At 43.7% G+C, this 25687-nt stretch overlaps 1 protein-coding gene across 2 annotated transcripts in view; it reads left to right on the top strand.

The window, feature by feature from the left end:
- LOC126354344 (monocarboxylate transporter 7-like) overlaps positions 1-25687 on the top strand; it is a 147528-nt gene that overhangs the window by 96541 nt on the left and 25300 nt on the right. For both annotated transcript variants that reach the window (XM_050003919.1, XM_050003920.1), the window contains exons 4-5: positions 11878-12018; positions 20132-20637. In XM_050003919.1, the coding sequence (XP_049859876.1) occupies positions 11878-12018; positions 20132-20637 (647 nt within the window). The remainder of the gene's footprint in view (positions 1-11877; positions 12019-20131; positions 20638-25687) is intronic.

Genomic DNA, 25687 nt, shown 5'->3' with positions numbered 1-25687 from the left:
TATAGAATTTCCTTGTTAGAAGTAAATTATATTCTCGGATACTACACAAACTACTACACAACATACGCAATTTAATCCTTGTCTTCATCAAATAACCATTGCGTTCGTTACATACAAGATGTGTCTAAAATGTTCGGTGAATTTCAACTCTTAAGAAACAAAATTGAAAGTACTAAGAAAATACACTTCCTGATCAAAAGTATCCGTATATCCCTATGTAATACGACAGGCGGACTAGCTAATATAACTAACTGTCCGTAGCTAGTGGTCCAGTGGATCATGGGGTCGTGGTTTCGATTCCCGGCCGATTTGGGGATTTTGCTCCACCTGGGGACTTGGTGCCTGTGTTGTCCTCATTATTTCATCATCATCATTCGTGACAGTGGATTGGACCGTGTAAAAACTGGACTGTGTAAGAACTGGGACTTCGTACTGGAGCTGATGACCGCGCAGTTGAGCGCCCTACAGACCAAACATCATCTCATCATCTCCGCCAGTGTAAAAGAAGGCATGGAGTACTCTGTTGTCAGTAGTAAAGCAGTAACAGCAGAATGCGTCGGTCAGGAGAGCTTAGTGGTTTCGGGCGTGGAGTAGTCATTGGATATCATCTGAGTAACATGTCCATCAAGGACATGTCAAAGTTTCTAAAGCTGCATAAGTCGACTGTTGATGATGTCACTGTGAAGCAGATACGAGAAGAAAGAGCCTCAGCTACACCAAGAGCATTCAGACTTCATGTTCTGACGGTCAGGGAGCACTGAGCATTGCGGAGGGTGCTAGCAACAAATCGCATGAAATCAGCGGAAGAAAGTACTCGGTAATTCGAAAGCGCTACCAATAGGGTACAATGGTGGAGCAGCTCCTCCTAAGCCAAACATTTATATAGTCAGTGCTAAGCGAAGCTTGAGGTGGTGTAAAGAGAAACACCACTGGAGACAATGATCTGGAGCGATGAATGGCGCTGTACCCTGTGGCATACCGATGGAAAGGTTTGTGTTTGGTGAATACCTGGAGAACGTTACCTACCGTCATTTGTAATGCCAACAGTGAAATAAGGAGCGGGTGGTGTTATGGTATCAGGGTGTTTTACGTTATTAGGGTATGGCCCCTTTATTGCGATTAATAAAACCCTGATTGCAGAAAGATATGAACATATTTTACAGTGTTGCGTTCTGCGTACATTAGAGGCACAGTTCGGAGACAATGACTGTATGAGCATGACAATGCGGGCAGTCATAAACCAGCGTTTGTGACGCAATGCTATGTGAACAATAAAAAAACTAAACTCCTCCCGAACAGGCCATGATGGCCCAACGGCACCGACTGGCCTCCGTGTCATCCTCAGCCCAAAGGTGTCACTGGATGCGGATATGGAGGGGTATGTGGCCAGCACGCCGCTCTCCCCGCCATATGTCACTTTCCGAGACCGGATTTGTGAACAACAACATTCCAGAAATGGACAGGCCTGCTCAAAGCCCCAACCTGACCCCAATGGAACATGTCTACGATGAATTATATCGTCGACTTCGCTCTAGAGCCCAGCGTCCAACATTACCCTCTTGGCAAAGAATTGTCTGTCAATCCTCCATACGCATTCAGACATCTCACTGAAAATGTCCCCAGCAGAGTTCAAATCGTTGCATAGGCCAAAGGTGGACACACCTCATATTGCCCACAAATAGACGCAGACAATTGTACTCGCAATCGTGGGGATTTGCTACCTTATTCTAGATCGAAGTGATAGCTCAAGGTCACAACCATTGTGAAGGTGGCTCACAGAGAGTGCTGTGTGAATTTCAGATGCATGAACACATGACACTCCCAGAAGTTTCTTCCTGAGTTGCCTTCTGCTCATCAGTCAATTTGTGCAGCGCTAGTAGAGGACATATCTAGAACTCGCTCAAACCTGTATGTTTGAGGTCTTGCTAATTCCATTTTCCTCCGTCGTCAATCTGAGTAACGATCCCCGAATTTGTATCAGTATTTTATTGCACTTACTTGATGTTACCTATAGCTGTGCTGAACGATAGTCGATCTGAATGTGGCGCGTCATCAGCTGTTTCCTTTCCATCCTATAAGATTGTGACAAGTTGTAAAAATATTTCTTTTTTCCTCAAGGCTTTTGTTCTTGTACCAACATCGTAATTTGTGATAATACTTTATGTTTACTTATCAGACATTGCATAACGACACGAACCTCCCAACTAATGATCTCTGCCTAAACTGAATGTCGATCTGCAACCCACTGAGTGCGCCGACCAAAGATCCTCGTAATTTGTGGGTGCAATGCTGTAGTTAGGGAAGAAAACATGTCATTAGATCCCAAAAAAACATATTCGTTCTTCCCCACTCTGGATCCACATGACTGTATTACATCAACTGTTCCAGATCTCTCGACATCAAAAACCCTTTCAAAAGTGGCACAACAGACTGTAACAACTCTAGTGTGTCATTTCAAAACTCGAGTTTGATATGAACACTGGCAAGACGGTAAGAATATTTATTTTGCTTTATTTTTGCTTTTCAGTTACTCGTTCATTTAGTTGTCATGCAGAATAACAGGGTGGGATGTAGTATGAATCATACACTACTGGCCATTAAAATTGCTACACCACGAAGATGACGTGCTACAGGCGCGAACTTTAACCGACAGGAAGAAGATGCTGTGATATGCAAATGATAAGCATAGCATTCACACAAGGTTGGCGCCGATGGCGATACCTACAACGTGCTGACATGAGGAAAGTTTCCAACCGATTTCTCATACACAAACAGCAGTTGACCGACATTGCCTGGTGAAACGTTGTCGAGATGCCCCGTGTAAGGAGGAGAAATGCGTACCATCACGTTTCCGACCTTGATAAAGGTCGGATTCTAGCCTATCACGATTGCGGCTTATCGTATCGCGACATTGCTGCTCACGTTGATCGAGATCCAATGACTGTTAGCAGAATGTGGAATTGGTGGGTTCAGAATGGAACGCCGTGCTGGATCCCAACGGCCTCGTATCACTAGCAGTCGAGATGACAGGCATCTTATCCTCATGGCTGTAACGGATCGTGCAGCCACATCTCGATCCCTGAGTCAACAGATGGGGACGTTTGCAAGACAACGACCATCTGCACGAACAGTTCGACGACGTTTGCAGCAGCATTGACTATCGGAAACTATGGCTGCGGTTACCCTTGAAGCTGCATCACAGACAGGAACGCCCGCGATGGTGTTCTCAACGACGAACCTGGATGCACGAATGGCAAAAGGTCATTTTTTCGAATGAATCCAGTTTCTGTTTACAGCATCATGATGGTCGCATCCGTGTTTGGCGACATCGCGGTGATCGCACATTGGAAGCGTGTATTCGTCATCGCCATACTGGCGTATCACCCGGCGTGATGGTATGGGGTGCCATTGGTTACACGTCTCGGTCACCTCTTGTTCGCACTGACGGCACTTTGAACGGTGGACGTTACATTTCAGATGTGTTACGACCCGTGGCTCTACCCTTCATTCGATCCCTGCGAAACCCTACATTTCAGCAGGATAATGTTGCAGGTCCTGTACGGGCCTTTCTGGATACATAAAATGTTCGACTGCTGCCCTGGCCAGCACATTCTCCAGGTCTGTCACCAACCGAAAACGTCTGGTCAATGGTGACCGGGCAACTGGCTCGTCTCAATACGCCAGTCACTACTCTTGATGAACTGTGGTATGGTGTTGAAGGTGCATGGGCAGCTGTACCTGTACACGCCATCCAAACTCTGTTTGACTGAATGCCCAGGCATATCAAGGCCGTTATTGCGGCCAGAGGTGGTTGTTCTGGGTACTGATTTCTCAGGATCTATGCACCCAAATTGTGTGAAAATATAACCACATGTCCGTTCTAGTATAATATATTTGTCCAATGAATATCCGTTTATCATCTGCATTTCTTCTTGGTGTAGCAGTTTTAATGGCCAGTAGTGTAATTTTGCGATTGACATTCCAATGAATAGAGTATTGGGAGCCATTTGCAGGTCAACGGTAAGTTGTCTGTTTCGCAGGTACAGGGGTTGGACAAAAGATATGGAAACATCAAAAACACAAAACATTACCAGTTAATACTGTGCACTAAATCAATTGGCAATTTCAGTCGTCTTTGAATGGGTAAATACAGGCTCTGTGTTGTTTAAAAGGGAATCTTATACCATTCTTCCTGCAAAATAGTGGCAAGTTCAGGTAACGATAAAGGAGGTGCGTAGCGATCACGGACCCATCTCTCCAGAGTGGACCACAAATGCTCAGTAATAGGCGTTTTGAAATCTGGTGACTATGGTGGCCAGGGGAGACACGAAAATTCATCCTCGTGCTCAGGAAACCAGTCCTGCTCAATGCGAGCTGTGTGTACAGGGACCCTGACGTCTTGGGACACAGCATCACCATTGGAGAACAAGCAAATCTACCATGGGACGAACATGATCAGCCAGAACGGTAAGATAATCGTTGATGGCCGTGCCATCTACCAAAGTACCCAGGGGGCCCATGGAATACCGTGACATATCTGTTCAAATCATCACCGAGTCCCCGTCGTGTTTCACTCATGAGATGTAAACTCTTCCAGAAGTTGCCCAGTGTGAAACTAGATTAATTCGTCCAAATGACTTTGCTCCGTAGAGCAGGTTTTTTGTGGCTTCGACATCACGTTTTAATGGTTTTCGGATTCCAATTCGCCCTGTTACTCTCTGCTTAGGGAGCCCCCTTCGTGTTATTTTGGAGCTAGAAGGGTTTAAAGTTCTGCAGTGACATTGCAGCTGTCGATCTCTTATTTTTCGTCCCTGTCCTCTTCAACGACCTTCTGTCACCATCACTAAACACACACTATCGTCCTCGTGGTGACATAGCGGATGATGTTTTTCTGTTTTCCCTGTATGCAATTTAAATCACCAAACGCTTCGGCTCCCTTGCTTACGGAAGCACCCACCAAATCAGCATCAAAACTTTGCCCACTTTCGAATGCATTGACCTCCAACATAATGTAGTCACAACTGCACAGAATGCTGTCCTGACTACGACTGATACATGAGACGTATTCAGAACGTGGGACAGGTGTAGATCCTGGTTAGAGACAACAGCACAGCTTGCACGTGTGGCTAGCATCTCCATTTACGTCCAGGCATGAATTTCTCGCGGTGTTTTCATATTTTTGCCTGTCCTGCACATACAGAGTTCTGTCTGGATTGGCTGCATACTCGCGGCAACACTCCTCCTCGTCACTGCAATCGTCAGTCACAAAGTTTCAGGAAACGTATTATCTAACCTTTAAGTTACCTGCTCCTACAGCTTAGGTGGCAGCGCACTCACTTATGATGGAAAGTGAGCCAAAACCGTGTCCAAATCTCGCGGCGGTTGATGACTGTAGGTCTGCTGCACTCGCCACCCTGAGTGCCGTTTTAAGGCGGTATTCAGCGCTCTTTTACGTAAATTCTAGGCTGGTACCCAATCTCAGCCTCATAAAGTACTATACACGAACAGTTAAAAACACGATAACACATGAAGTTAACAGAATTCGCAGACGGGTGGCACACATGTTGTTATGTTATGTTCTAGAACATACCTTCACCGAAGAGTCAAGCAGTATATTGCTCCCTCCTACGTATATCTCGCGAAGAGACCATGAGGATAAAATCAGAGAGATTAGAGCCCACACAGAAGCATACCGACAATCCTTCTTTCCACGTACAATACGAGACTGGAATAGAAGGGAGAACCGATAGAGGTACTCAGGGTACCCTCCGCCACACACCGTCAGGTGGCTTGCGGAGTACGGATGTAGATGTAGATGTAGATGTAGAACGGAGACCTAGAAACGACGGAGAGGCTCCTCCCCGCCGCCGGCGCACTGGTCCACAACCCCACGACGACTACCGTAGTCCACTTCACCCCTCCGCCGCCCGACACCGAACCCAGGGTTATTGTGCGGTTCGGCCCTCGGTGGACCCCTCAGAGAACGTCTCACATCAGACGAGTGTAATCCCTATGTTTGCGTGGTAGAGTAATGGTGGTGTACGCGTACGTGGAGAACTTGTGTGCGCAGCAATCGCCGACATAGTGTAGCTGAGGCGGAATAAGGGGAACCAGCCCGAATTCGCCGAGGCAGAAGGAAAGCCGCCTAGAAACTATCCACAGACTGGCCGGCTCATCGGGCCTCGCCACTAATCCACCGGGTGGATTCATGCCGGAGACCGGCGCTCCTCCAGCCCGGAGGCACACATGACTTCCCTCCCTTAGGTTACCATGACGACTGTGGTGACTGGTCAGGCATCTATCGACGTTAAAATAAGTTAAATTTGACAAACCATCAAAACAGCGGAGCCCGTAGAACGCGATAAAGGCCATGAAAGAGGGAGAGAGAAGTATATGTATGAGAGAAGTATATGTATAAGAGAGCAGTATATGTTTCCGATGAGATGGCCCTATTGATGATAAAAATTACGAATGAACTTAAATAATTCTATCTGCATTTCCGGGTACTACGCTAGTATATTTTGACAAAGAGATATGACACAAGAGAACTTTAAGGATGACAAGAATATGTTATACTGCAAATTAGCTAACAGAAGGAAGCAAAAAGAAAATACTTCAAAAGTGGGAGGAAGAAGAAGCTTTGAGAGTATGGAAAGAATACTTCCAAAAACTATATGAAGAACATGATGAAACAAATACACATTATGAGATACCGGGAGACAAAAGTCATATCACAGAGGGAATAGAGAGAGAAGATCTGCAGATGTTGGATGTAGAGAAAGCTTTATTGGAAACGAAAAATGGCAAAGCTCCTGGAGTAGATGACATCACAGTGGAAATGATCAAAGCCGCAGCATCTATCGGAATTCAGTGGCTGTATAAAGTAATGAGGGCAGTACGGGCACATGGAAATATTCCTGGTGATTGGACAAAGGCCATTATTGTACCTATCTTTAAGAAGGGTAACAAGGCGCTCTGAGAGAATTGCACAGGAATTGCACTAACGTGCCATGTATGAAGATTTATGAAAAGATAATTTTACAGCAAATCAAGAATAAAATAGAACTACTACTAATAGAACAACAAAAAGGAGTTTGACCTGGAAAATTAGCTATGGGTGCCATATTTATAGCCACAGTTGTGTTCTAATAGATGGCAAAAAATCTGAATGGTTTGTAACGGACACAGGGGTTCGGCAAGGAAGTATGCTCCCATCAGTGCTTTTTAAAACAGTCATGCACAACATCCCACGGAAAGTTCGTCAAGGGTCAGTATCAGATGATACGAAAATCATGGAAAAAGTAGACGATTTGATGATTTGGGAAGAAAATAAGCAGGAATTGGAAGAACAGCTAAATACTTGGCAGAGAGAAATTGAAGTAGTCATGGGAATAAACTTAATAAAAAGCGAAGTAATAAAAACCAGCAGGAAAAACGAAAAAATGAGGGAACTTGCAATGGAAAAATTATTGAAGAAGCAGGTGCTTTCAAGAGTCTAGAAAATAAATTAATCAAGAAAGAAAACATCAAGGATGAAAATTCGGAGAGAATAAAAAATTGTTTAAAATTTTATTATTATGTATGGGATATAATAAGAAAACACCTGCCAAGCAAAGATCTTGGAGAACAAATCATATTATGTGCCAGTTTTGATCTATGGATCAGAATGTTAGACTTGGACAAAGAAATATCCGAGCAGAATAAAAGCAACAGAGATGCGATAACTACGAGGGATACTGGGTAACACGAGAAGGGACAGGGTAAAGAATCAAAGGCACAAAGCCCCAAATAGATTCTAAAATTCTTGGTGTATCTGTTACCACTGAACAACTAAAATGATCACCCGGTCCAAGTTGTAGGTAGCCTATGCAACGGTTTCCAGCGACAACAAAAACGTGATTTTTTAGTATTTCATATAATTATTGACGAAATTAAAAATTTAAATTGCTGTCATAACCTGCTCATTAAATAGTATAACACTGCGTTAAAGGTTTGGCATGATAAGTTAGGTATTTAAGTTATTAGGTTTACAACTTTGCCTCCGACGTTCTTTCTCAAAGTTCGAAGCTTACAAAACAATTTACGACTCGAAGTATTGGCCATCGTTGGCCTCAACTTTCTCCCATATTTTGGGCAGCATACGAATCCTGAGGCGGAAGAACTTGCGACTTTTGAAGAGATCTATGAACCGATCCAACTTTGCATTTGTGCATGTGCCCAGAGATATCGGCCAGACAAACCGTGTGCCATTAATAGTGGTAGTCAGAGGGAGCAATAGCTGGGACTATGGCGGGTGGAGTAGGACCTCCCGTTTCAACATTTCCAAGTATGTTTTGACGGTTTCTGTGACATGAGACCGAGCATTGTCATACTGAAAATTAAACTTTTCATGTCTGTCGCTGTACTGTGCCAGTTTGTCTTCCGGTGCTCGGCTCAGAAGCATCAGTCGCTCTCGATAACGAACTCCTGTGATTGTTTCTCTCGGTTTCAGATGCTTCGAAGGCGTTTCCTTCTTCCACCGCCATGACAGTCTTCGACGTCAAAATCACCGTTCTTGAAGCATTGAAACCATTCTCTGCTCCTTCTTTCACTAAAAGGTGCTTCACAATAGGTCTTACCCAGCATTTTTTTATCCTGAGGCACAGGTTTCTTCGCGTTACAGCTGAAAATTAAAACTTCCCGCAGATGACGATATCTGAGCTAATAATTTGACATATTCAGACGAGTAATATTTTGATGGCGTTACGTTGACAAACGCTTAAGCTTATTGTACGACACTTGCGTCCTACCATCCGCACCGCTACTATTGCCATCTACTGCAAACCCGTGGAAGCAAAGTTGTAGATCTAATAGAAAATTATGTAATGTAGGTCTTGACGCAGCCCAAATCACGACGCGCAGATTACGCAGACTATATACATCCAGCATTTGAGAACGACAGACTTAGCGATTTGTAACAAGTTTTACATATCATTTGAGACCTTTACGCGACTTTCCCTCGTTGACAACCGCCACAAAATAAAGGAAGAAATTTTATCGCTTACTACATTTTCGCTGTTGATATAGTAAAACTTCAGCATCAGATATGACGTTTTAGTTTATTAGTTCTTTACTACCAGTTTTATAAGCAACACATTTTGCAGACAACACCACCGAACGAAAATGCAAAACTGTATCACTGCACGACATATAGTTCAGCAGATATGACGTCACTAACATTGAGATGTGTAAAAAACTAGCTTTTCTTAAAACAGAGCACAAATTTGCAAAGTAGTCATACGTTTGAAGCTGTTTTATACATGAGAGTTTGATTGGGGGGAGGGGGATTAGTGGTGTAAAAGAAGGCATTATTCCGATTATATGTTTTGTAGTCGTGTGCTGATCTGTTAGTTCCCTTCTTTATCTAATGTCATAGTCAGTGGGATAATGTTTATGACCAGCAATAAGTAAATAATCCTTAATCACGTACAGACATACCGAAACCTTTAACGTAACTACAGCATGCCGGATGAAACAGACGCCAGAAATAGGCAGGCGTGTGTAAAGAAGTTAATCCAGTTATTCCAGGTAACATAGAGATTAGTGTTGCAAACTCATCACCCTGGACCGGCTACAGCAGTCAACTCTGCTTCAGCTTAATGCGTTCTGCGTTACGTGGGTTTCTTGACACGCGCCTCGACACACAAACGTATGCATGCATTTTTAATACAAATTTTCATTTATATAAGGGATGATCAAAAAGCGTCCGTACGAAGGTCGTACAGTGCAGAACGGGTATGCCAATGAGGCAAAATTACTGTGAGCACTGAGGCAATAACTCCACACGAGATACCCGTTTGGTAAAACACCACGTCCTGCGCGAAGAAGTCCGTAACTGCAAGTTTCACATCCTCGTCTGACTGAAATCTTAGATTCTTCAAAGCCTTTTTAAGGGACCGACAACGTGATAAAAAAAAATGTTCATATGTGTGTGAAATCTTATGGGACTTAACTGCTAAGGTCATCAGTCCCTAAGCTTACACACTACTCAACCTAAACTATCCTAAGGACAAACACACACACTCCACGCCCGAGGGAGGACTCGAACCTCCGCCGGGACCAGCCGCACAGTCCACGACGACAACGTGATAATCGGGTAGGCAGAGATCAGGTCTATAGGGAGATTGTCTCCCAGTTCAGTTGGTGTAGCTTCTGCGTTACATTTTCGATATGGGGACGTGCGTTATCACGAAGCAGCAGCACCCTTTCCCACATCATTCGACAGCGGTGGTTTTCGTCAGACATGCTACCCCATACGCATTCTTCATTCTTCGTAGATGGCTACTGATGTTTATCCTTGGGCCAGGGCCACCAAGGTGAAGCTTGGGCGCATTTGGCAATAACGTTGCCGTACTTCACGTTTCCGCATTTAATGCACGCACGTCGGAAAGACATGAATGCCACACTAATCCCTTGATTACATGTCGATGCTCGTACATCCGCATCGGAGTCGTGCGACCTTATAAATACGCTGCAGAAACGACCTCAAACGGAAACTTTTTGATAGTCCGTTATGCAAGAAGTCTAGAAAAGGATACTCGCTGTCATTTAGTAATTTCAAAACAAAATGACTCACAGCTATTAATTCCATGTGAAAGTTGAAGTGTAACTATCAAATTTGTCGCGGGTAATTCGCGTGGGCAATTGGCTCAGCGGGTGCGCGCCTGGTGGGGTTTCCGCTGCGAACCTGTACAGCTGAAAACAGTCGAGTTGCCAACAACAATATCTGAGGTGCGGCTATCGTTTGTGCAACGCAACGGTGCACTGCAGTGTTTCTTAAAGTACGAGAGCATTTACGAGGTACAACAGCAGTGGCAGAACGTTAAATAATTGGCTATTTCCGTGTAAGTTCCAAGCGACGGAAAGGTTAATAAGTGCGTAAGTCACAGTCTGACCACAAACAGATCGTTCAGGGTTACAGTGTTACAACATGTCGTCAGATCACCACCAAAATAAATGAAGCGGACACTCGCGACGGTGGGGTGATCCGTTCAAGTGTAAGACGCGTTCTTAAGCATGAAAAGTGGTTAAGTGTCATTCCAAGACTGCTACAGGTGGTGAGTGAGGGCGACCTGGATCGGAGGGTTGAATACTGCGATTGGTTTGAGCTTGTGGTGCGCGAGACTGAGGTATTTCCCGGGAAATTCTAATGAACTAGCCAGGCACCATTCAAACTTAACAGTACCGTTATGTAAACCATTACAGTTGTGTCTATTGGACTTCTGAAAATCCCCACTTTCCTGCGGACAAGAAATCGAGTCTGTGGGGGCATAATGTGTGCTGTGGTCTGTCATTACGTGGTTTGCTTGGCCTCTTCTTCTGCTTGGATACCGTGTCTCGTCGAGCGTATCTTGATAAGATTCAATCGTTTTGGCTGCTATTCGAATGCAATATGGAGAAACAATATTTTGAATGGAACAGGATAGAGCCACACTTCACCATCGAAATGTCATGTTGACGCTCCATCCGACCAGTGGGTTGATAGTGTTGAGTACCCATCTCGCTATCCTGATTTGACACCTATGGACGTCTGCCTGTTGGGAACTGTGAAGGTTGACTTGTACCGACAAAAACAATCTACCATCGACGATCTACATGAAAAATTGTAGCGGCATTTGCTATCATAACTCCAAATAACTGACTGTCTCAGTTCGGTTTATAGTTACATTTTGTTGTATACTGGTCAATTCTCTGACCGTTTTAGACAAACCTTGAATTACACATGCTTTGTGAGACTGTATTGTCATTTCGCACTCCATTGTACCCTTAGATTTATGTTATTGTTATTGCACACAGGCGTGTGCAAAACGTTTAACGTATTTTCGTTTGTCATTCCAGGCCTCTTCTGCAACAAACTTTTCCAACGCTTCTCATGCAGACAAGTTGGCTGGATAGGAGCAGTCATCATGGCCATTGGACAAGGACCCGTCGCTTTTGCCACTGCATTCTGGCACTTCATTCTGGCCAACATTTGCGGCGGTGAGTAGTTTGTGTAACGTTTTGTGAGGAGGGACACCACGTACCTGTTCATTATACGTAAGTGTACAGAAGCTTTGTAGTGCCAGAGTAACTACGAATTTCGCTTCACTACAACCTCTGACAGGCTATGTTTTATCAATGAATGTTCCTCCATAGATTCAAAACTATAAATAATTGCCTCACTTCCCACTTCTCTCTCGCTCTCTCTTCTTTCCCCCGCTACCTCTCCTGCCTCCATACCCCTCCCTCCCTCTCTGTCTCTCTCCCTCCCTCCATGTCCCTCTGCAGCCCTCCCTATCCATCTCCCTCCCTCCTTCTCTTACCCTCTCTCACCCACTCTCCTACCTCCCTTTCCTCTTTTCCTCTCTCTCTCTCTCTCTCTCTCTCTCTCTCTCTCTCTCTCTACCTCTCTCTCTCTTTCTCTCTCTCTCCTCCCACCTACATTTAACTTGTAAACACATGACATGTTTGTCCCGTTGCGACCCGTAAGGATGTAGAAACTGATGAACTATTTCCTCCGATTGTGCGCTAAAAGGGCTAGTAACAAAATTTTAACAGTCACCTCGAAAGAATCACATTACGACCATGAAATATGGTGATGGTGTTAGTCTACATCTACATATCCACTCTCCAATGCAACACATTTCCCCCAGTTAATAAGTTAATAAGTTGGCAGAGACTTCGGAGTTAGAAGTTTACATTTTGGCTGTTCGGGAAACGTTACATCTCGAAACTAACGTCGCAGTCATTCGGGAAATGCATACCACCATGACTTTCCCCCCAAAAAAGAGACACTCAGCATCACGTTGCCCGACGACTGGTTGGTCTTCGCGTTTTTCAGTGTTGGTAAATCCATATTTATGCTTCTCTGTCCCGGGGACACAGCGATAAACCCGGCTTTCGTCCACGGCGATTAGCCGGCTACGAAAGAAATCTGGATTGTTCTTACACAGTTGCCGATGGCGTCTCGTTCCAGAAGGTGTTTTTTTAATAGGTGCGAGCAATTGCGGAATCCAGTGGTCGGCGATCTTTATGACGTTCAAGAAGTCGTCCAAGATGTTGAAAGCTGATTGATGACTGATATAAATACGCAGGTTTATAAAAATGGTTCAAATGGCTCTGAGCACTATGGGACTTAACATCTATGGTCATCAGTCCACTAGAACTTAGAACTACTTAAACATAACTAACATAAGGACAGCACACAACACCCAGTCATCACGAGGCAGAGAAAATCCCTGACCCCGCCGGGAATCGAACCCGGGAACCCGGGCGTGGGAAGCGAGAACACGCAGGTTTATAATGGTGGTGCCAGTCTCTTTGAAATCCTTCTGGATGTGCTTCACGTCTTCTTACAAACTGTTGTGGTTGGCAGAAGAGCCAACACCGTGTTAGTAGAGGAGGCCGAAAGGCACGCGTTTTAGCTCACGCAGGCTGGCGTGAGGTCTGGAACAGGACAAGGAAATTTAGAATTTAGAAAAACGGACGTAGCTAGTGGAATACTTAACTTTAATGCATTAATGACGAACGTCGGTCTGGACGGTACATGATTCACGATAGCAATAGTAACTGATAATGAAGCCTTGCTAGGTCGTAGCAAATAACGTAGCTGAAGGCTATGCTAACTATCGTCTCGGCAAATGAGAGCGTATTTTGTCAGTGAACCATAGCTAGCAAAGTCGGCTGTACAACTGCGGGCGAGTGCTAGAAGTCTCTCTAGACCTGCCGTGTGGCGGCGCTCGGTCTTCAATCACTGATAGTGGCGACACGCGGGTCTGACGTATACTACCGGACCGCGGCCGATTTAAAGGCTACTACCTAGCAAGTGTGGTGTCTGGCGGTGACACCACACAAACCACTTAAAATGCTAAAAAAAAGTGAGGAAAATCGCCGCTAAACGGTCAAAAGGTCGATTATTTTTGTATTTCTTCACATTAAGTATTTTATAAGATGATGTGGCAGTACCCCCAGAAGGAATTTTATGAGATTAATCAACTACTGACTGTCACTTTTTCCACTGTCACGTCCACTGCGGTCTGTGAGAACCAAAGACTCCACTTGTCTTGCGATGCCCCGTTCGTCACAGAAAGCTGGTCTGCCACTTCGTTGTTTGTCATTTTGACTTTTTTCACTACCGTGGAAGCGTCTGCGCCACGAGACCATTGTGTTATAAGATGGTGCATTATTGCCGTACACTTTCAACAACTCGGAATGGATTGTTGCTCCGTTGTTCTTCAGAAACAGAAAACGAATTACCACACGATACTTCATTCTACCTGTGGGATTCACCATTTCTCTTTCGCTCACCTAACGCTGAGCTGTGGTATCGTGGCCCAGAAATTCCATTGCGCGCTGCAAGCAAACTTACTTTTTTCAGAGTGTTTGTTAAAGTTTAATGTATACCTCTCGCATTCCTTGCGGAAACTTCAATACCACACCGAATGAACGTTACTTGCTGGAATATTAGTGAATATGAACAAAGCTAAAGTGAGCACCAAGAGGTTGCATTATGACATTACTTATACAGGCGGTGGACAAAAACATCCAAAAACCAAAAACACAAATAGTTACCATGCCCAGTATGGTGTAGGAAAACCATTGTCATTCGAAACAGCTTCCAGTCTTCTCGGAGTAGTTAAATGCCGGCCCCTTATGGTTTTCAAAGGAACCTCATACCATCCTTTCTGCAAAATAGTGGAAAGTTCAGGTAACGAAGGTGGAGGTGGATAGCGATTATGCACCCTTCTCATCGAAGTGGAGCACAAAGGCTCAGTAATACTGAGAACTAGTGTCTGTGGTGGCCAGGAGACATGCGCCAATTCATCCTCCTGTCCACAAAACCAGTACTGGGCGACCTGAGCTGCGTGAATAGGCGCCCTGTCATCTTGGAACGCAGCCTCACCATTCTGTAACAAACACTGTGCATGGACCTGATCAGCCAAAATGGTCACACAATCCTTGGCAGTGATGCGAATTCATGGAATACCACAATATGCCTACCCAAAAATATGCTGAACCCCCACCGTATTTCACTCTTTGAACATAAATTCGGCCAGAAGTTGGCAACAGTGTAAAACAATTCTCATCCTGCCAAATGACAGGCTTCCATTGCTCAGTACTCTAGGTTTTGTGGCTTTGGCACACTATCAGGGTGTGCGCCGAGGAGAATCTGCGTAGGTGCTACAAGGATTGTGCCATCCATATTCATTCAGACGTCAAGCAGCTCTGATATCTCTTTCAGCCGCTGTAACGAAATCAAAGATCGTTGCAGAATGCCACGAAGCCCTGATGCTAGGGGAAAACAACAGGGTTAACCTGCTGCGGGTCTCTGGTAATTTCGGAATCAGCGGCAATGAACAAGCTGACAGGCTGACCAGGACAGGTGCAACGAATCCATCTTTTGGACCGGAACCTACGTAGCTGGTTAGAAGGCCATACGAAGAAAACCGCATTAAGATCCAAAAACAGAAACATGGTAAGCTAATAATGCCGAAGCCATGTTTCAAGAGAAGGTCTGTTACCCTTGTCTCAAGCAGGAGACTTAACTCATGGTAGCACTGATGACGGGCCGTGAGAAGTTCATGAAACACTTACACACGATGGGTATACAGAAAGAAGTTCCTAAGTGCAGACAATGCGGTGAGGGCGTTGAAACCGGCCACATTTAATCTTCCAGTGGAAGTATTGGAGACCAAATACATCGAATTTTCAGGTCATTAATTCCTGTAAAAATTGTGTCCAATAAATGACTAGTAAAACGCCTTCATGTCAAAGTTACCGTCTGGTGTTGCTATAATTACGGGGAGAGAAAACGCACAATAAACTTAGTTTCGGTTCCGGAAACAGTGGGCTAAGACCACTGTTGTTTTGTCTCCATGCGTAAGTCACTCAATCAGTCATGACATATCGTAAAGCGTTAAGTTCTATGGACATTGTACATGATACAATGGCTCGTCCCAACAAACCAAATATAACTGATTACACCCACCAGTGAATTAGCCATAAGCGAATATAATCATCTTACTGTGGTCATGCAATCTTTTCTCAGTGCTTCGAAGCTGTGGAGGACCAACTGCTCAAAATATGACTTATTTTAACTGAAAGCAATGGCGTTGCGGCATGCTAGGTGTGTTCCAGAGACGGTGCAGCGAGAAGTCTGTGGGTTGTACAAACGATTCAAAGATGTGCATGTTATTTAAATGCTATACGATGATGTGACCTTTGTTGTTGTTTGTTGTTGTTCAATCCGAAGACTATTTTGATGCAGCTCTCCATGCTAGTATAATCTGCGGAAGCCTCTTCATCTCTGCATAACTACCTCAACCTTCATCCATTTGAAGCTGCTTACTTTATTCAAGCTTCTATCTCCCTCTACAACTTTAAACCCCACCTTCCAGTGTCAAATGCACTATTCCTTGATGTCGCAGGATGTGGCCTAACAACTGCTCCCTTCTTTTAGACAAGTTTAGCTATAAATTTCTTTTTCCTCCTATTAGAATCAGTACCTCCTCATTTGTTATTTGCTCTACTAATTCATTCTCTTCTTATCTGAACTGGTTATCGTCCACGTTTCACTTCTATACAATGTTACACTCCAAATTCCTTAAGGAAAGACTTCCTAAAACTTGAATTAATATATGTGATAGACTTCCTACAACTTAGATTAGTGTATATGACATCTGTTCTTTCGGACATGTCCAAAAGAACAGACACCATTTTGATTCATCAGTCAGTATGAATTGAGACACAAAGGAATTACAGACATTGCCTGCGAACGAGCATTGATTTACACACATCAAAAAAAGTTTTGCATCACCTCGGTTCCGAGAGCTCCGGAACCAATAAAGAAAATTGGAATAGAGATCAACATAAACATCATTTCCGCCCCTTCTATTGCTCATGAAAACAACACATTGCATGTTGTACCGCCACAGAGCGACCTTAAAGGTGGTGGTCCAGATTGCTGTACACACAGAAAACTCTAATATCTAGTAGCACGTCCTCTTGCATTGATGCACGCCTGTATTCGTCGTGGCATACTATCCACAAGTCCATCAACGCACTACTCGTCCAGATTGTCCCACTCCTCAATGGCGATTCGGCGTAGATCCCTCAGAGTGGTTGGCGGGCCACGTCGTTTATAAACACTCATTTTCAATCTATCTCACGCATGTCCGATAGGATTCATGTCTGGAGAATATGCTGGCCACTCTAGTCGAGCAATGTCGTTATCCTGGAGGAAGTCATTCACATGATGTGCACGATGGGGGCGCTAACTGTCGTCCATAAAGACGAATGCCTCGCCAATATGCTGCCGATATGGTTCACTATCGGCCGGAGGATGGCATTCACGTATCCTACAAGCTTTACGGCAGCTTCCATGACCACCGGCGGCGTAGTCGGCCTCACACAATGCTACTGCTTTCCCTTGACAATGGGTCTAAGGCGTTCAGCCTGACCGCGTTGCCTCATCGGTGAAGAGAACGTGATGCCAATCCTGAACGGTCCATTCGGCATGTTGCTGGGCCCATCTGTACTGCGCTGTGTCGTGGTTGCAAAGATGGACCTCGCCAAGGACGTCGGGAGTGAAGTTGCGCTTAATGCAGCCTATTGTGCGCAGTTTTAGTCGTAACATGACGTCCTGTGGCTGCACGGAAAGCTTTATTCAACATGGTGGCGTTGTTATCAGAGTTCCTCCGAGCTATATTCCGTAGATAGCGGTCATTCACTACAGTAGTAGCTCTTGAGCGCCCAGAGCGAGGCATGTCATCGACAGCTCCTGTCTCTCTGTATCTCCTCCATGTTCGAACAACATCGCTTTGGTTCACTCCGAGACTCCTGGACACTTCCCTTGTTGAGAGCCGTTCCTGGCACAAAGTGACACTGCGGACGCGATCGAACCGCAGTATTGGCCGTCTAGGCGTGGTTGAACTACAGGCAACACGAGCTGTGTACCTCCTTCCTGGTGGAATGACTGGGACTGATATGCTGTCGGACCCCCTCAGTCTTAAAGGCGCTGCTCAAGCATGGTTGTTTACATCTTTGGGCTGGTTTAGCGACACCCCTGAACAGTCAAAGGGACTGTGTGTCTGATCCAATATCCACAGTCAACGTCAATCTTCAGGAGTTCTGGGAACCAGGGTGGTGCAAAACTTATATTTATGTTTGTATATCAACAGAAAAAGGTGAAAATTTGTGCCAGACTGCTATTCTAGCCCAAGACTTCTGCTCACTAGGCAGACGCGAAACCATCTGCGCCATCAAAAATATAGGGGGCGTCACAACTGCACGGACTATCATAGCCCTCCTGTCGTCAGACCGAAATTCTCAACGTATCCACATACTACTACTGTAGTGCCACTTGCCCATTATCCTCATTAATCGCGGCGTTTCGGTGGGTCCCATAAAAGTTCGAGACTGGCGTGCATATGCACTGAAGAGGTCATCGGCCGTCCTCACCTCAATTATACACTCCTGGAAATGGAAAAAAGAACACATTGACACCGGTGTGTCAGACCCACCATACTTGCTCCGGACACTGCGAGAGGGCTGTTCAAGCAATGATCACACGCACAGCACAGCGGACACACCAGGAACCGCGGTGTTGGCCGTCGAATGGCGCTAGCTGCGCAGCATTTGTGCACCGCCGCCGTCAGTGTCAGCCAGTTTGCCGTGGCATACGGAGCTCCATCGCAGTCTTTAACACTGGTAGCATGCCGCGACAGCGTGGACGTGAACCGTATGTGCAGTTGACGGACTTTGAGCGAGGGCGTATAGTGGGCATGCGGGAGGCCGGATGGACGTACCGCCGAATTGCTCAACACGTGGGGCGTGAGGTCTCCACAGTACATCGATGTTGTCGCCAGTGGTCGGCGGAAGGTGCACGTGCCCGTCGACCTGGGACCGGACCGCAGCGACGCAAGGATGCACGCCAAGACCGTAGGATCCTACGCAGTGCCGTAGGGGACCGCACCGCCACTTCCCAGCAAATTAGGGACACTGTTGCTCCTGGGGTATCGGCGAGGACCATTCGCAACCGTCTCCATGAAGCTGGGCTACGGTCCCGCACACCGTTAGGCCGTCTTCCGCTCACGCCCCAACATCGTGCAGCCCGCCTCCAGTGGTGTCGCGACAGGCGTGAATGGAGGGACGAATGGAGACGTGTCGTCTTCAGCGATGAGAGTCGCTTCTGCCTTGGTGTCAATGATGGTCGTATGCGTGTTTGGCGCCGTGCAGGTGAGCGCCACAATCAGGACTGCATACGACCGTGGCACACAGGGCCAACACCCGGCATCATGGTGTGGGGAGCTATCTCCTACACTGGCCGTACACCTCTGGTGATCGTCGAGGGGACACTGAATAGTGCACGGTACATCCAAAACGTCATCGAACCCATCGTTCTACCATTCCTAGACCGGCAAGGGAACTTGCTGTTCCAACAGGACAATGCACGTCCGCATGTATCCCGTGCCACCCAACGTGCTCTAGAAGGTGTAAGTCAACTACCCTGGCCAGCAAGATCTCCGAATCTGTCCCCCATTGAGCATGTTTGGGACTGGATGAAGCGTCGTCTCACGCGGTCTGCACGTCCAGCACGAACGCTGGTCCAACTGAGGCGCCAGGTGGAAATGGCATGGCAAGCCGTTCCACAGGACTACATCCAGCATCTCTACGATCGTCTCCATGGGAGAATAGCAGCCTGCATTGCTGCGAAAGGTGGATATACACTGTACTAGTGCCGACATTGTGCATGCTCTGTTGCCTGTGTCTATGTACCTGTGGTTCTGTCAGTGTGATCATTTGATGTATCTGATCCCAGGAATGTGTCAATAAAGTTTCCCCTTCCTGGGACAATGAATTCACGGTGTTCTTATTTCAATTTCCAGGAGTGTATAAGTATATTTGTGGTGTCTTTGCTTTCGGACATAATTATATAATTTTTGTGTTGGCACTGAGGGAAACTTTCATCTCATGTACCACAGAACCTGAATTGCCAAGTTGAGCCATTTTCACTGTCCATGAACTACCTGGTGTGAAGCAGAAAAGTATGTTCTGAAGTCATGTGAACCATAGTATGTGACATATGTCTGAGTGAAATATTTATTTGTTTCAGGTCTAGGCATGGGCCTCGTCGTTACAGCATGTTTTACGGGTTTCAATGTTTACTTCCACCGCAGAAAAACCTTTGCGATGGGGTTTACTCAGTTGGCGATGGGACTAGGAATTTTCGGGTTCCCGATGTTGGTGCAACATTTAGTGGACAGTTTTGGCTTCAGAATCGCGCAGTGCATTATCTGCGCGATCAATATGAGCATTATTCCTGTCTTCGTAATCCTGAGGCCACTGCAGAAGAGGAGCCCAGGCAAGAGCGCTGACAAGCGCTCGTCTGCAAGTCGGAGTACCGACTTTCGCTCGGGCTTTGCTAGCCAAAGGACCGATATCTCAAAGTCTTTGTCAGTGGATCACATAAATGAAAGGAATGCAGAGGAACAAAACCTGAACGGAGACAAGTTCAATATGTCTCTAAACCATTTAACAACGCGAGGACGTAGTCTGAACGATAAGGAAATGACGTCGACCGAAAGGAAGGAACATCACAGAGACGGGGGCGAAACGCAGGTAATGTATGAATATTTATGCTTAGCAATAGTTAAGTGGTTTTTAATTGTTAATCAAGATCCATTTTACAACTTTCAACGTGTTATTGTGGAAACACTAATGTAGTATCGGTAAATCAATATAGTTGCAATATTTGGTTCATGTATTCTATTTAAAGTCTATTGCACTCAGGAAAATACACCTACCATTTTAACATTGTGGCAATGTATAATTTTTTTGTTCTTTCTTTAAAGATTTATTCTTTCCCCCACATTGACAGGGGAGGACTGACAGCAACCATATGGGTGTTATTCAGCCAAACCCTAAATAACGAAAAGTGTGAAGTCATCCACATGAGTGGTGAAAGGAATTCGTTAAACTTCGATTACCCGATAAATCAGTCAAATCTAAAGGCCGTAAATTCATGTTCTTCTGGTTTGTTTTGCTTGTCTAATATTATTTGTGAACGTTTAGGTAAATACCTAGGAACTACATTCACGAACAACTTAAATTGGAAGGAACACATAGAAAATGTTATGGGGAAGGCTAATCAAGGACTGCGTTTTGTTGGTAGGACACTTATGAAATGTAACAGATCTACTAAGGAGACTGCCTACACTACGCTTGTCCGTCCTCTTTTAGAATACTGCTGTGCAGTGTGGGATCCTTACCAGATATGACTGACGGAGTACATCGGATAAGTTCAAAGAAGGGCAGCACGTTTTGTATCATCGCGAAATATGGGAGAGAGTGTCACAGAAATGATACAGGATTTGGGCTGGACATCATTAAAAGAAAGGCGTTTTTCGTTGCGACGGAATCCTCTCACGAAATTCCAATCAGCAACTTCCTTCTCCAAATGCGAAAATATTTTTTTGACACCGTCCTACGATCACCACGATAAAATAAGGGAAATCAGAGCTCGCACGGAAAAATATAGGTGTTCGTTCTTTCCGCGCGCTATACGAGATTGGAATAATAAAGAATTGTGAACGTGGTTTGATGAACCCTCTGCCAGGCACTTAAATGTGATTTGCAGAGTATCCATGTACATGTAGATGTAGAAAATATAAACATGTCATTTTGCAGTCAAAATGTTTAAACAGTAGGTTTAAAATACTATAAAAATGTATGTATATGCAGACTGAAGCGACGATGAAAACTTGTACCGAGGGCAGGATTCCAACCTGAGTCTCCTATTCAAAGGCAGATGCGCTAACCACTACATGACCCTGGCACAGTGTCTTTGTACAACTGCACACCTTCCTCCTCAGTCCAAATTCCAATTCATTCCTCAGCCCACTTGGTATTTCCCTAGTGAGTAGGAGACATGGGTGCAAATCTCGGCCTTGGTACAAATTTTCTTTCTTCACTTCAGTCTGCATATATACATCATAAATGTCTGAAACGTCAAAAGGTCTCTAGAATCACATAGTTTCATCTGACTATAAAAATTATTATTTTTGATGAGTTACTGTAAAACAGATGGTGATGGTGTGGTTGGTGCTAAGATTTTGATGGTACAGATAAATAGGTTGTTAAATCTGTGAGTGGGGGTATGGCATCATGTTGATTTCAGAAGTGTGACGAAGAAATGGACGCTGGAACAGGATGTAGATGGGTTATTGGTGGTCAGGAGGACTGGGGACTAGGTCTATAGGTAGCAGGATGGGTAATTATCTGAGGGGATTTCTGAGTCAAGAATTAGGAGCCTTGGGATAGGATATGGAGGGTGTGAATATAGAGTGTAACTTCTGGTACACATGCGGCAACAGCCCAGGACTTGGTTACGATGCTACAGCTTGCAGTATGTACATACATACATTCATACATACATACATACATATATACATTAATGCTTGTTACATAGATCATGAATACGACATTTCGTAATGATGTGGAACGTGTTACTTTAACATAAGTTTTCTTTACACAAAATAATTATTTTTTAATTATATTTTCTTCACAGTTACTACTTCGTATCTAAGAATTCATCTATTGAGTAGAAGGGGTTGTCATTCAGAAATTCTTTTAATTTGCTTTGGCTGGCTATTTGGCAAATGACCAAAGATTTTTGTGGCAGCATAATTCATCCCATTCTGTACCAAAATGAGATTTAATCCAAAATAGTGAAGATCATCCTTTCTTCTAGTGTTGTGGCTATGGAATTCGCTGTTATTTTTTGAATTGGGATGGGTTACTAATGACAAATTTCATAAGTGAATACATATATTGCGAAGGTACTGTGAATATCCCAAGTTCCTTAAACAAATGTCGGCAAGGTGATCTTGTGCAGGCTACAGATACTATTCTTACTACACGCTTTCGTGCAATGAATACTTTCTCTCTTAATGACCAATTGCCCCAAAATATGATGCCATATGAAAGCAGTCAATGAAAATAGACACAGTAGACTAATTTACTGATATCTTTATTACCAAAATTTGCAATAACCCTAATAGCATAAGTAGCTGAACTTAACCATTTCAGCACATCATCGATGTGTTTCTTCCAATTTAATTTCTCATCAGTGCACACACCCAGAAATTTTGAGTATTCTACCTTAGCAACAGACTTCTGTTCATAGTCTATATTTATCAATGGTGTTATGCCATTTACTGTACAGAATTGTATAAACTGAGTTCTCTCAAAATTTAGTGAGAGTCCATTTGCAGAGAACCACTTAATAATTTTCTGAAAGACATTATTTCCAATTTCCTCAGCTGATTCTTAGTTGCAGGGTGTGATTACTAGTATCATCAGCAAGAAGAACTAGCTTTGCACCTTTATGAATATAGAATGTCAAGTCGTTAATATATATTAAGAACAATAAGGGACCCAAGACTGAACTCTGTGGGACACCATTCTTGATACCTCCCCAGTTAGAGGACTCTGCTGGTTTTTGCAGACTGTCTGTACTGTTAATTTCAACCTTCTACATTCTTCCAGTTAAATATGAATTAAACCATTCGTGCACTGTCCCACTCATACCACAATATTTAAGCTTATCTAGAAGAATTTCATGATTCATACAATCAAAAGCCTTAGAGAGATCACAAAATATCCCAATGAGTGATGTTTGTTATTCAATGCATTTAATATTTGATTAGTGAAAGCATATATAGTATTTTCTGTTGAAAAGCCTTTCTGAAAAACAAATTGACATTTTGTTAGAACTTCATTTTTACAAAAATGTGATGCTACTCTTGAATACATTACTTTTTCAGGAATTTTGAATAATGCTGTCAGAAGTGAGATAGGGCGATAGTTGTCAGCATCAGATCTGTCCCCTATGGTTTGACAATAGCGTATTTCAGTCTATCTGGAGAAATGGTCTGTTTCATTGAGCTACTATGTATGTGGCTGAGAATCCTACTTATTTGTTGGGAACAAGCTTTTAGTACTCTGTTGGAAATGCTGTCAATTGCATGTGAGATTTACTTTTGCATGAATTTATTATTTTCCTAATTTCAGTAGTAGAAGTGAATTTAATTTCAGTTTTATCAAATTGCATAGGTACTGCCTCTTCCATATACTGCCTTCCGTTTTCTAATGAATAGCTGGATCCTATTTTCTCTACAGCACTTAAAATGATTATTAAAGATGTTTTCTACTTCTGACTTCTTGTTAACAAATTTTGCATTTTGTTTCATAGAACTACGATCTTCCTGTGCTCTCCATTGCCCTATTTCCCTTTTAACAACATTCCAAATTGTTTTAATTTTATTAACAGATGTGCTAATCTCAGGCATAATGCACATACTTTTGGACTTCTTAATAACTTTTCTTAGTACAGTGCAGTACTTTTTATAATGTTTCACTGTTTCCGGATCATTACTACTCCTAGCTATAAGATACAGTCCCCTTTTCTGTTTAAAATATATTTTTATCCCTTTAGTAATCCATGGCTTTTTACGTGTATTCTTACAATTATATTTCACTATATATACTCACAAATGTATCATGAAATAGGTTAAATGTTAAGTTAGTATCATGTTCCCTGTACACCTCATTCCAGTCTAACTGTTGCGAGCTTTCCCTTAAATTTTGAATTGGTAAATCAGAAATTTAATGCACTATTTTGGAGCACTGTTTTGCATTACTGCATGGAGCTATATCATATACTGTAACTAGCTGTACATCATGATCAGACAGACCATTTTTAACAGGTAAAGTTTTTATTTGATTAAATTTATCTTGGTCTTTGAAAACATTATCTATCAGTGTGCTGCTTTCCTACACCACGTGAGTAGGAAAATCAATAACTGATGTCAATTTGAAAGAACCAAGTAATACTTCAGAGTCAAGCTTTCTATCGGACTCTTTCAGAAAATCTACATTGAAATCCCTACAAATAATAATTTGCTTTCCTCTGTCTGACAGATAGCACAACAGAGAATCCAAGTTTTCAAAAATAGTTGAAAATTTTCCAATGGGGACATATACATAGCTGCAATTATAAAAGTGCCATTATTTAGTGTAAGCTCATATGCACGTGCTTCTATGCAAAACATTTTTGTTTCAAAATTGTTCACACTGTGACAGACTTTAACATACATGGCAGCTCCTCCTCGCTCCATAGTGCCTCTACTTACGTGTGCTGAAAGCTTATATCCACCTACATTCACCATTTACTTACCTGTGACTATATGATTTTCAGATAGGCATAGTACATCTATTCCACCCTCAGTTTCTAAATCTTCTAAACAAACAAGAAGCTCATCCACTTTGATTTTTAATCCCCTGATATTCTGATGCAATATATTAACATTATTTTTCACTGTGCTTTATAGCACAGTGTACAGTATTTTTTAGATATTTTAGGTATTTGATGAGAGAAGTTAATTTTATCAGCTTATAGGGGATACATGTAGGAGGGAGGAATATGGATGCAGAACACGATGAAGAGCGCTTGGCATTCTATGACTTGTAGGGAGCGGCCAGATCTAGGCTATGTTGTCAATGGTGAGGTTGGGTCAGATAACGCTTTTGTAGAGGTAGAGCGTTGTGAAAGGATGTAATCCCCATGTAAGACCTGTAGATAGCTTTAGTAATTTTAAACTATTAAGAG

The sequence above is a fragment of the Schistocerca gregaria genome, chromosome 3 (genome assembly GCF_023897955.1).
Source record: "Schistocerca gregaria isolate iqSchGreg1 chromosome 3, iqSchGreg1.2, whole genome shotgun sequence".
NCBI lineage: Eukaryota > Metazoa > Arthropoda > Insecta > Orthoptera > Acrididae > Schistocerca > Schistocerca gregaria.
This window is presented reverse-complemented; position numbering and strand designations above follow the sequence as displayed.